At 53.8% G+C, this 12,526-nt stretch overlaps 1 protein-coding gene across 3 annotated transcripts; it reads right to left on the bottom strand.

The window, feature by feature from the left end:
• Window positions 1–387: 387 nt before the first annotated feature.
• LOC119096812 (WD repeat-containing protein 86) lies at window positions 388–12,130 on the bottom strand. 3 transcript variants are annotated; one of them, XM_037219756.1, is made up of 10 exons: window positions 11,975–12,130; window positions 7,137–7,362; window positions 6,372–6,493; window positions 5,720–5,859; window positions 5,137–5,367; window positions 4,417–4,542; window positions 3,503–3,677; window positions 2,892–3,063; window positions 2,094–2,228; window positions 388–1,586 (listed from the first exon to the last, which is right to left on the bottom strand). In XM_037219756.1, the coding sequence occupies exons 2-9, from the start codon at window positions 7,322–7,324 to the stop codon at window positions 2,096–2,098; spliced, it is 1,287 nt and encodes a 428-aa protein (XP_037075651.1). In that variant the 5' UTR covers window positions 7,325–7,362; window positions 11,975–12,130; the 3' UTR covers window positions 388–1,586; window positions 2,094–2,095. The 3 variants fall into 3 exon arrangements, with proteins under 3 accessions (XP_037075651.1, XP_037075653.1, XP_037075652.1); XM_037219757.1 differs by having other exon boundaries at window positions 1,508–1,586; window positions 2,090–2,228; XM_037219758.1 differs by lacking the exon at window positions 2,094–2,228.
• Window positions 12,131–12,526: the final 396 nt, after the last annotated feature.

Below are 12,526 nucleotides of genomic sequence, written 5' to 3'. Positions count from 1 at the left end.
CGGCGGCTGCATGTCTGTCTGCGGAGCGTCCGGCTGTTTGTGGGCGGTGTCGCCCCGACTGGCCGCCGGCGTGCAGCACCACGCGGCGTCAGCGGCGCGCCGTCCCCCGAGGCTAGCGGCCGCCCACGCTCCGGCCGCCTGTCGGGGTCGTCTGCCACCGCTCTGTGACCGCGATGATCGGAGCACGGACCGTAGACACTGTGACGGCCCGGAGACCGCGGTGGCGGCCGTCGTCGCATGTGGGGTCACAGGTGGCGTCGAGGTGCCCGGCGCGGCGCGGTGGCCGCCGGGCGTTGAGACCGGGCCGGGGGGTGGGGGGGAGGGGGGCGGTTAGCGGCGCGGTACAAGCGCGGTGTAGTCCGCGGGTGAACAGGCTAGGCTGGTTGTGCTTAGAAAATATATTTTGCAGCATGAGGGCGTGTTCAGTTCTGAGGACGGTGTGGGTTCGCTCCGGGCGGAGGCGTCCGATACAGACTGGAGCGGCAAGTCTCATCGGGTTGGCGGCGGCATATGCGCACGCACAGTCGTGTCCTGGCTGCATGCCACTCAAAACTGTTCAGGTCAGCTTTTCTATTGTGACAATTGTGTATGCAATTGCAATTTGTGTATGCAATTTACATGCCCTCTGCATTGATAAGCCCGACATTGTTCGGAGCGACCTCCTTGGTGCGGACAGTTCTCATTTTAGGATGCGGTAAAAGCGCGCTCCTAGCTTTTGACATTTGACAGCGATCATGTGCCTTCCGGGCGTGTTGAGTGCGAGTGCCGACAAATCATCACAATCTGCGACAAGAAGCAGCCGTTTTCGTGTCATAAGTTGTTGCTGAAGACAGCCAACCTTCAGTATACCAGGAGGTGCGTAAAGATTCGAACATTGATTGCAGTATATTATGAGAATACTGAAAGTTTCCAGCAGTGTTCACGGCTACTAGTGACCGGCACTTCTGGGCACGTCGTAATTTTTGATAATAAATTTCACTGGTTACCCGTCATTTTTGTTTATCCAGTAACTCCTGGTTTCCTAAAGGTCGTCCGCGTAGGAACTCCATGTCAACAAACGAGTTTAGAGCCTTTTATGGTCAAACAAGTGCTGCGCGCTAGTTGTTCCCGATGGCACTCGGCGTCGCGCGCTTTGGACGCGCTTTTCATTTCACGTGATCATCCCTTCATCTGAACAGCAGGCATGAAAATGCAAACTGAAGCCAGTCGGATTTCATAGTCGTCCTTGGAATGACGAGGTCGCCCGGGTCATTTCCCATTCGCCGCTTTGCAACCCGAAAAACGTAGACTTCTCGTGAGATCAGGGTCACAAGATGACCGAAATGGAAAACTCACGGCTGTCAGACTTGCTAACTATGCGTGACCAAACACCATTCTGTAAGATCTCCTAAACTAAAGCATCGGCAGGGGGAGTCCGGCTGTGAGATGTTTCTGCTTCTGACTTTAGTGCTGCTGCCTGTTGAGTAGCTGGTGGCGACACCTACTCAACGTGCTCGGCAGCTCCGGGTGGAGCCGCTCCGGCGTCGTCGACAGTCGCGGAGGGCTCATTCGCCTCAATCGCCTCGATCTCGCTAATTTCGTCCACTCTGTGGGGCAGGTGATGGGTGTTAGTTGAAATCACGCCCTATTATGAGGGGTTATTCCCCGAAGTGATTGATATTACCTACCAAAGGAAAAACGGCAGACTCATCTGTTGGAAAGCTAGCGGCAGAATGGTCTCAACTGCTTTGATAAAAACTCAAATGCCACCACGTGAAGAAGCTCCATAAGAAAAGATCAACGTCATATGCAGTAAGAGAGAGAGAGAGAGAGAGAGAGAGAGAGAGAGAGAGAGAGAGAGAGACAGAGAGAGAGAGAGAGAGAGAGAGAGAGAGAGAGAGAGAGAGAGAGAGAGATATATATATATATATATATATATATATATATATATATATATATTGCATCACTTCCAGTAAACCTTCCCTGCTGCGTGAATGTCGCAGTTTAGAAACTACAATATACTACAATACACCAAACAAGAATGCATTTCGCGCCTTGTAAATCGCTCACAAGCTGTGCCGCATGCCTTCCATTCCCCACCGGCAGTTACCCACTCCTAGTCACTGTCCTCCTCCTCTTTCCGTGACTGTTCTCCCTGGCTGTGATTGGCCGGCGCCGGGCCGCCGCCCTGCTGGGGGGCCGTTGGTTCGTCGGGCTCCTCCATGGAGTCCGGCATCAGACCGTCGTCACTGGAAGCGCGGTGCCCTCGAGCGGTCACGTGTGTGGCCGTGTCCGCCGGCCACAGATAGCGACGGGGAATTCGAGCTGTGTGCGGCTGTGTCCAGGCAGAGCAGGTATCGGCAGTGTCCAAGCGACGTTACACGGACGTCCTCGGGCTGGCGTTTTGCTCCGCCAGGGGATGCCGAGATGAGGCCAATTGTATGTAACCCAAAACATGCGCCGAGGGAACTGGTATCATGGCGTCAGCTCGAAGGTAAGTGCACAAGCGTAGCTCTCAAATCACAGATCAGCCAAGCTCTCTTCAATACTGCTGCTAACAATAACGCTTTGTACAACTCTTTGGAACCGAAGCGAAGCTGTCGCACATAAAAAAGAAATGGCACACTGCGTACTAAGACATTCAAAGCACATGCGTACCACACACAAAGCACATGTACAGCGTGAAGGAGAGCAAACCTCTTCTGACTGCACTCGCTGTTCCTAGCAAAAGGTCATCGGTAGGCGAGGACATCAAGGTGAACGGAAAACCCCGCCTGGGGAAGAACCTTCACGGATAGAACCCCGTCAGTCGCCTACGCAGCAGACCCTCGCCCCTCCCACACGCGCAGCTCAGCACGGGGCCGTTCCGGAGGCGGCCCGGCCCTGACGACGGCCGCCGCCGGCGTACTCACGGGACGTCGGCGTCCCACACTCGCAGCACGCCGTCGCTGGAGCCCGTGTACAGCTTCTTGCCCACCACGTGCATGCAGTTGATGGCGGCCTCGTGACCCGTGTATGTGCGCTTCAGGTTGCCAGAGCGGGCGTCGAAGGCGCGCGCGATCATGTCCGCGCAGCCGGTGAACACTGCGGCCGGCGTCAGAGGCGTCAGGTCAAGGCTGCTGCTGACCCGAGAGATGGGTCATGGTGGGGTTAGCGGGGTCAGCAGGGTGTAGGGGGGGGGGGGGGGGGAGCGGTTGCGGTAGCACCACCGACAGGCGGTTCCTTCGTCCGGCTTTGGGTTAGGTTTGGCCACGTAGCGCCACGCACAGCCCACCAACTGAGTCAAAAAACTTCTCCGATGAACATGAACTAGAACCCAATATCTGCATTGTAACAGAAACAAGATTCTAGTTTTCGGTTCAGCACGCATGTTCGTACTACATAAGAACCATGTCTGCAGAACCAGCCTTTTGTACGTGCTGCCACGTTGTGCTTCTGGCGCGAACTCGCCCTCCCCGTGCACCTGGTTCTGCCCCCGGCCGACTCCCTGATGTGACCTGGCACCTCCCTCCCTCTCACTAACGGATGCCGTTGTGGAACCGCAGGCAAATGACGGTGTCCCGGTGAGATTTGTAGGTGCGCGTGCAGTCTCCGAACTCGGTGATGAAGCAGCGGGCCGTGGTGTCGGCCGACCCCGTGTACATCAGCTTGTTGACCACCTGCATGCAGATCACCGAGTCCTTGTGGCCGCTCAGCAGCTGCCGGCAGGGGGACAGGCTGTCAGGCATTGTCACGCCACCAGCTCGGTCGTGGACTCGGGCTGGTGCGGGCGGCGGACAACTGGGGCTCCGGGCGCGCTCTCGCGTGGGTTAGCAGTGCAAGGGAATGAAGCCAGCGTATGTCGCTACAGAGATATTACGCAAAGATGCTATTTGATGTTCTTTTATCTTCACTACACGATTGAATATGGACTGCCATCACAGCAATGCATGCAGACGTCCTGAACCATGGAAGTAGTGCCTGAGTAGTGTGCCTGGCTACCAGGAGTGACGGACGCCATTTTCTGGACGCCATGTTTCTTCTAGCAGGCATGTTTTAATATACCATCCCATAATGCAGATGAATCGGTCCGTTTAAAAATGGTTTTCATTAGTTGTTAGGAACGACCTATGCACAGGTCACATGTAGCATGCGCCGACGCACGACAAATCAGCGCCGAGGATTGATATGTGCAACTCCTGGAGCCCGGACGATTTCACACAGAGTCCAAAACAGTTCTTTGCACTGAACCGTGGACTCATTTCTTTCAAAGCAGTGTTCAGCCCTGGGGTTAGTATTTGGTGAACAAGATTCACGATGAATCTTCTAGATCACTTTGAACTAAGACCATGAAAATGTCACGTCATTTTGTCTACAGAAGAGAACGCCAACGACACAACGGTCTGAGGATGGCCGCACGCTCGCACACGCTCGTGCACCACTGTCTGCTCCGCTCACCTTGGTGCACACACCCTGTTCGATGTCCCACTCGCGAACGGTCTTGTCCGGTCCTGAGGTGTAGAGCAGCTTGCCGGTGGCGTCGATGGCCATGCAGCTGACGGGACCCTTGTGGCCCTTGAACACCTGCCGGCCGGGCAGCAGGCGTCAGCTCGCCGATCGCCATGCCGTGTCGACGCCAGAAAACACTCAAGTGAGAAAACATCTGCCTGAAAACCACCGTAGGCAAACCAAACAAACAAACACGAACAAACGTTGTACGCAGACTGAGCATTGCGAATCAAAGACGTTTCAGTGGGAAAGCGAAGAAGGGATATGAGCAGCACGATACAATACTTTTAAAAGTAACCTCATGCTCAGAGTTTACCAAAAAAACAGCGTCCTGGCGAAAAGACCAGCAGCTGACTTTTGTGAGCTCGGTCATCATATGTTACCCTGGCGTTCGGAATACACACAACAAGCTCTGCTTAGCATGTTTTCCGGGCCCAAAACGAACCTTGCAAATATTTCTCTGGAAAGAAAATTGTTAATGAAAGAATGATGTAGCAGAAACTTTCACAATGCGAGGCGATCGGATCGTTAGTATCTTCCTCTGTTGGCTGCCATGCAGCATGCACTTGAACCCAAAGGATGCCACGTTTTGTAAGTATATTTTTAAATCGTATTTGTCTATAGTATGGCTCCACGTGGTGCTGGTGACCTTGACGGTCGTTGATTGACCTTGAGCTGAATCCCCTTGGCGACGGACCAGGACCGGGCTGTGCCGTCGGCGGCGCCTGTGATGAGGACGTCCCGCGGGTGAATGCCCTCTTCCAGGTCCTCGTCCTCTTTCTCGGGCTCCGGCTCGGCCTCCTGGTCGCCTTCGCCGCCGTTTCCAGCCAGGGGTTTGTCTGGCTTCTCCTCGTCGTCCCCCGGGATGAAGCAGATCGGGTAAACGCCGGCGGTGTGACCCTGCCAATAAAAGTAAAGGTCATGGTGCCACGATGACCTGAGCTGACCGCTGGCGTTAGCAATGCGTGTTGGAGTGACGTTAGGAGTGTGAACCTACCATTGTAGACCAAGACTGACAAAGCGTAGAAAGCAGGAGCAGGTTTCAGCTGGTCGTGCATCATGTGCCGATGTTGGTCAATGCAATAATGAAACCGCTGTGCGCAGCTTGCCCGCTGCACTACCGGTGCCCAATTTCTACTAACTCAGAATAACATAGGGCCATCTGGTCTCATCGCCCTCTCGGCACTAGGTCACATGAGGCTCACGACTCGTCCAGGACGAGCCGAGCGCGGGGCCTGGCGGTGCTGCTCACCTCGAACGTGCGGATGCATGTGGACTCGGAGTCGTCGTCGTCGTCAGTCTCAAACAGCCACAGCTTGCAGGTCTTGTCGTAGGACGAAGAGATGATGAAGTCGGCCGTACACAGCACGCGGGTGACACGTGAGGTGTGACCTGCCGGGCCAGGGGAAATGGGTGTGACCTGTCGGGTCAGGAGTGACACGTGTGACCTGCCGAGTCAGGGGTAACAAGTGTGACGTTCCAGGTCAGGAGTGACAGGTGTGACCTGCCGGGCCAGGGGTGACAGGTGTGACCTGCTGGGTCAGGGGTAGCAAGTGCGGCGCTCCAGGTCAGGAGTGACAGGTGTGACATGCCGGGTCAGGGGTGACGTGTCGCACCTGCGTGGTCAGGTCAGGTCACGTGACCGGAATGGTAGACACTCGACGTGACGTAGACAACCAACTGAGCATTATGGGGCCAGGACCACTGGGACACAGGGCCACTATACGACCCGGCCCCATTCGGGCGGCATACGAAGGCCCGACCAGCCGTGCAGCGAAACGATGCGGCACACCATCCCCCAATCCCCGAGCTTTGCCTGCCGCTCGCCAGGTGGCACCGCAAGGGCTGCGCGGCTGCGCTCCCTCGATCCTGCCGCTCTGTCCTGAGGTGAGGGGGGCTCAAACCTTCGTAAACGAAGAGGCAGGCGCAGGTGTACATGTCCCACTTCCTAATGGAGTTGTCGGCGCTGCCGGTGATGACGAACACGCCTACAGTGCCGATGGTAGTAATGTAGTTGGTGTGCCCCCTGGAAAGCGGCGTGTCCAGTGCGTCAGCGCAGAAGCGTAACTCGCATGATGGGCAGCACAGGGGCTTCGGATCAAGGCAGATGAGCTCGAATCCCATGGGTCCACTTACCCTTAATCCTGGAAGAGGTGTCCCGTTTTCCGGAACAAACTGCAAGTATTAGCAATGAACGTGCTTTGGTATCCCCAGGTGGAAGCCCTGGCCAAGCACCCACAGATGCCCTGAAGAGGCTCTCTGCGGGGTAGGTCTTGGTAGCTCTCTCAGGCGTATGCAGTATGCAGTAGCTGCTCTCAGGCGTATGCAGTCTCACCCCACCACCCTTCACCCCCTTTATCCCATAGCCATGAAAAAGTTCCTGCTAGCCGAAAGAGCTCTCATCCAAACGGAAACAAACCAAACAAACCCCGCATGCCACGTACGTGTCTGGCGGCACTGCATCATATGCTCAAAGGGCAAATGGTCTCACACTCAGCTATGCCGGGGAACAATGCGACGATTACTCAGCTCCTCAGAGCTTACTGGCACGCCGTTCGGGAATCGAAGCGGCCATCTCCCGAGATGTGGACCAGGTACCAACTATCCCTCGCTCGGACGGAAGCCAGTACGTCCCACAACAGCGCCTCAGCCTGCCGTAGGGCGCTCACCTGAGTATGCCCATGCACTCCGTCTCGGCGCCCTCGGTGTTCCAGAGGCGGGCCGTGCAGTCCTCGGCACCGGTCACCAGCACCGAGCGGTCCTCGCTTACGGCCATCACATTGATGCTGCCCTCGTGGTCGGCGATGGCCTCTAGGTCCCAGTTCTTGTTTCGGTCTCGGCTCATGCCACCGCCCATCTTGGTCGCCTTAACTCAGGGGATCCCGCTCAAGTGTCCTGCGCGAGGGGGCTAGGGAGTCAGTGACCAGCCTTCATGGCGGAGGTAGCCAAAGTCCGTGGCGTGCGCAGGGGACACGTGCTCTCAGTGAAACAGTCTTGGCTAGAGCCTGTCGGATCAAAGTAAGACAGCCCTGTCTTGCCTTGCTCAGGAATAAGTGGAATTGCGGTAGGCAGCATGTCTGCAAAGGTCGGCTCTTTCCTAGGGCGCACTGAGGCGTCCCACCTGACAGGTGCTGACGTCCCCAGTTCAAATGGCGGATAGTGGTGAGTGTGCATTCTAGCTGTGCGAGACCGGACGCGGACATCCCCCTCCAACCGTGCCTCTCTACTGGTGTTATGGATGCTGATGCTTCAGCAATCACTGTGGGCCCAAGCAGATCACGGAGTTGTGCGTATTTGTAGTCTAATTGACTTAGAGATATAGTGTGACCTTATCCACCCAGGCGCTTACGTCAAAGGCATTGTTGCCCTTTCCTTGTTCTTTCGCGAGTCCAGTAAGCTACTTTGACAACAATCGGAAGCTGTTTTGCACGCTAGCCACCCGAACACAAGCCAGCGCATTAGGCCTGGTTACAGAACATTCTGGAATGGTACGGTCTGGTCGGACCACTGTGTGCGAAAAGCCATTAAACGTCAGTGCTCTCGGCTATGACGTCAAAGCAGTCATGCATCGGTCCGCAAGTACCTGCAGTTTAATGCATAAAGCGACGAAATGGGTCCAGAGCCGAGACGCATGCCAAAAAAGGTGCATGGGCCCATGGCACGGACCACTGATGGGCACCACCGGCACAAGCGAGCTAGTGGGTCAGCCACACCGGTCCGGTGTTTGCAGACGTTGTCACAGTTTAAAACGAGGTTTCATCAGGGCAGGGCAGGGCAGTTTCATTCAGTAGAGCGGTCTGGCCCGAAGTAGGTGATCCTCGTAAAGGTATTCTGAATACGAAGGCCTCAAATGATGCCTTTGTGTACTGAGAATGAGTGAGGGCGTTAAAGTGTAGCATTATTAAGTGGTAATCAAGGTAAAAAATGTAACAATGTGTGCATGCATTAAAATAATTTCACACTAGACAAACACATGACTATGCTAACTGTCGAAGTAATTTTCAGAGATGGAACACAATTGCCCGTGCACATCGGATTTGTGATGCGGTGGTGTGATGTCATCCACAATCTCTAAAAGGCGCGCATTCTTCTGCCCGACAACCAAAAAAGGTCTAGTGTTTGTGTTTGGTTAAACTTGATGAAGCTTGTCCGTGCAGCCATCTCGGGATTTTGACAGCCTGGTGAAGGCTGGTGACTGGTCAAACCTTTCAAGCCTGACTCGTGCGGACGAGCGGGAGTACTGCGTGGCGCGTAACATCCCTTTCAGCCCTGTCTGCGTGGTGTGTAACATCCCTTTCAGTCCTGTCTGCGTGGCGCGTAACAGCCCTCTCAGCCCTGTCTGCGTGGCGCGTAACAGCCCTCTCAGCCCTGTCTGCGTGGCGCGTAACATCCCTCTCAGCCCTGTCTGCGTGGCGCGTAACATCCCTTGCAGCCCTCCCTGCGTGGCGCGTAACATCCCTTTCAGCCCTGTCTGCGTGGCGCGTAGCATCCCTCTCAGCCCTGTCTGCGTGGCGCGTAACATCCCTTGCAGCCCTCCCTGCGTGGCGCGTAACGTCCCTTTCAGCCCTGTCTGCGTGGCGCGTAACATTCCCTCTCAGGCCTGTCTGCGTGGCGCGTAACATCCCTCTCAGCCCTGTCTGCGTGGCGCATAACATCCCTCCCAGCACTCCCTGCGTGGCGCGTAACATCCCTTTCAGCCCTGTCTGGTAAGAGGTCGTAGCGAGAATTGTACGATGAGCTGGACCGGCTGACTATGGGTGGTGGGATCAAGTAACACGGAACGAGCTCGTTGTTGTCATAGGAGCTTTACGGCGTACTCCGCTGCTGTAGTTATATGGCGTCGCGTGCTTGTAACTCTGGCGGAAGGGCGACGCAACGAGCTTTGCTTGACATGTGCTAGGGGCATAAAACAATCCATACGAAGCATGCGGTACAACGGTTTTGTCTGAGAGGCGTAAAGCAGAGCAAAGTGAATTTCAAGGAAGCAAGAAGCGGAAAAGTGAAAGTGGTGGGATAAGGTGGGGCGCATTTTCATTATCTAGAGCAAGACTGTAATGCGACCCTGTACCCAAAGCTTGACTACTGTACTCAGGCCATCCAAAAGCTTCACAGATGCGTAATATCCAAACCATGCCAGTATACATTCACTTAATAATTGGCGTATCTTGCTAGCCTCACATCATGTTGAGCAATTCATGTCAACAGCACTGGCCTTTTGAAAAAGATAAATGCATCACCGTTTTCAACACCTACCACATTCTGTTTTGACACTTAACTCATTTTGTTTGCAACACGTAGCTCTTACCACTAAAAGGACATTTTTTCAGGTGTTTCTGCCGACTGCTGTCATTGTATTACGCGTTAGACTGACACGACTCAGGACAGCCTGAAGATTGGGCTGTCTCTTCACAAGCCCATGACTTAGCGTGTGACTTATTAGCAAACGACAGTCCCAAACCACCGTGGATGAACAAGGAACGGGCTCTGTGGCTAAGAATCAATCTCAGCACACTCACGCAATACTTTTTGACACCATTTTCTCCCGATGAATAATAGCATAAGGTTGTACCTGACTTGCTGTAAGCCCATGATACAAGCTGTGTAACTTGCAACCAATCAGCAAAGTGAGATTCTCAAATGAACGTACAGAGATAAACAAAATTTGAAAATGAAGTTATCCCTAAGAGTTCAATTTGTGATGCACTATAACATGACTCAGACGGATCTGACTAGTGAGCAAATAAATTGACTCCTTTCATTTATGGCAGTCTTATTACTCATAACGTAACGACTGAAGACAAGGCGAAAGATAACAATATTGCATGCGTCCTGAAGCTGTTGGATAGTAAGCTGTTTTTGAAATCCCACTTTCTGATCGGTCAAGAAAAGACAAATCATTATTTTTGTATAGATCCGGTTTCCGGCAAACAACTCACGATACAACATCAGCTGACGATTCTCATAACGATCCGCCATATGTAAAGTGCTAATTTTATGTATCAATGCCGTGAATGTTAAGTGTTATTCATCAGCAAACCAGTCGGGAAATTTGTAATTAAAACCAGTCTCTGTCAATGCGTTCTTTTTTGTTTTTGTTTTTTGTTCTGCTTTTGTTTTCTGTTTTTGTTTTTGGACGTCCGCATGGCTAGCTTTCAGTTCAGAGCACCTGCTAAGCCTGTCGTGTGCCCTGAAGCTACCAACCCAACTGTGCCGTCAGTTCAACGGAGAACCGCGTCTTCCATCTTAGCAGAATGGTGTCAGCAGACTGGACCCCAGTGCACAGAATGACGAGTTCAGTCTTGTCCTTTGACTGGATCCCAGTGCACAGGATGACGAGCTCAGTCTTGTTCTCTGACTGAACCCCAGTGCACAGGATGACAAGCTCAGTCTTGTTCTCTGACTGAACCCCAGTGCACAGGATGACAAGCTCAGTCTTGTTCTCTGACTGAACCCCAGTGCACAGGATGACGAGCTCAGTCTACCTCATCCCTCGTAAGAGGCGCGCTACACTACCTTGCACTGAGCTGTGCCTCTGCGAACACAATCAAGAACAAATCAATTCGTCATTTTCGGTGCAATGTCTGTGTGCTTTATTCACATGTCTGAAAAGATTATTTGGACTGTCATTCCACTGCGGACAATAGTTAAATATATCTGGCAACCGCGACATGATGGAATATCAGCGTGTGCAAGCCGTACAGCAGGGCTCGTTTACGCAACTACGCAATGCTAAATCATATGAGGCAAGAATCGACAATGCGTCGAATGACAATGGATCACCGCTTTAAACAATATCTTCGGTAGGCTAAACTCCTGCAAGCAATTTGCCGCCTTGGCAGTTGGCACATTTTGGACATTGAGAGGAGTGGTTCTCCACAGCCGTGATGGGTGGTCACATTATTAGGCAAGATGGTACAGTTGTCATTATATATTATATTATAATACAACATTCCACATCATAGACGATGTATAGTTAACCAATTGAAACCAACGTTCCTGCATAGTTGTGACGAGTTGGTGCGTTCTTTCAGTCACTCATAGCGCGACCAGGTCGTTTTCTCTAACTGCGGTTCTGGTTACCTTCTTGGTTTCAGGAAAAGACGCAACCAATTGCACTGACCACATGCATCAGCAACAAAATTATGAAGGCTTCATCAGGCTTTGAGTGCAATTTTAATGCCATCGAGTGAAAAGAGCAATGACCCTGGTCCCCAGACCTTCTGTTGAAAAGCACCAATCGCCCACCTGCTGCAGCCGTATTTAGAGCATCCCTCAGCGACAAGGACGCCCGACAGAAATCCAAGGCACTGCCGTCCATCAGCACACAAAACAGCTGCACCCAACGACTCGTAACCACACAAAACACTCCGTCAACGACAGCATGCAGGTGCAACTCTGCGCTTTAGCGTCGACAGGCTAATACACAATGCATGGCCCCGCCCTGAGGCCGCACGTCGTCCACCCCCTCTCTCTCCCCCACCAACCCTCCCCCTCTGCCCATACCCACCTTACAGAGTGTGCGCTGTCTTGGCGGTCGGCCTAGGAGTCGCGTCGGCCGTGCGTCTCTGTCTCGGAGGCGTCCCGCTCCAGTCGGCCGCCGGTCGCCGGCCACCGAGCTGCCACGTTGACGCTGTGTTGGGCCGGCGCCCTGGTAACTCCGTTGTTGCCGCCGTTCCCTGGCACCCGGGCGTATTGCGCCGCCGGCCGGCTCCACGCGGGGGTCAGGGGTCACGAACACCGCACGCTCACGCGCCGGACGCCACGGTGGGGGTACGGCGCTGGGCATGGGTAGACTGAACAGATGCTGACGGAATGAGATGAGGTGAGTAAGATTTGTGCTGCTGGGTAGCTCCGGTCGGTTTGGGTCTTGGGACGATCACGCACGCGTGCGGATCCTTGACAGCAGTGCCGTAGTATACCAGTGCGCTGCCGTACTAGCGCCAATACATTAGGCTCATCAGTCAACGCAGCTTGAGGGGGTCAGCGGAGGTCAGTGTTCTCACGTATCATGAATACAGCAAAATATATTGCATGCACATGTAGTGACAGTCACGTAATG

The sequence above is a fragment of the Pollicipes pollicipes genome, unplaced genomic scaffold (assembly GCF_011947565.3).
Source record: "Pollicipes pollicipes isolate AB1234 unplaced genomic scaffold, Ppol_2.1 Scaffold_4295;HRSCAF=5057_pilon_pilon_pilon, whole genome shotgun sequence".
In the NCBI taxonomy this organism is placed as follows: Eukaryota; Metazoa; Arthropoda; class Thecostraca; order Pollicipedomorpha; family Pollicipedidae; genus Pollicipes; species Pollicipes pollicipes.
This window is presented reverse-complemented; position numbering and strand designations above follow the sequence as displayed.

Bases quoted from the DNA above. Each gene is read 5' to 3' on its own strand.
- LOC119096812 (XM_037219756.1), bottom strand. From the start codon at position 7,324: ATGGGCGGTGGCATGAGCCGAGACCGAAACAAGAACTGGGACCTAGAG. The intron at 5,860-6,371 runs GTTTGAGCCCCC...CTGGCCCGGCAG, and splicing joins CTGCCTCTTCGTTTACGAAG to GTCACACCTCACGTGTCACC. The intron at 2,229-2,891 runs GTGAGTACGCCG...CCGCGCTTCCAG, and splicing joins GTGTGGGACGCCGACGTCCC to TGACGACGGTCTGATGCCGG.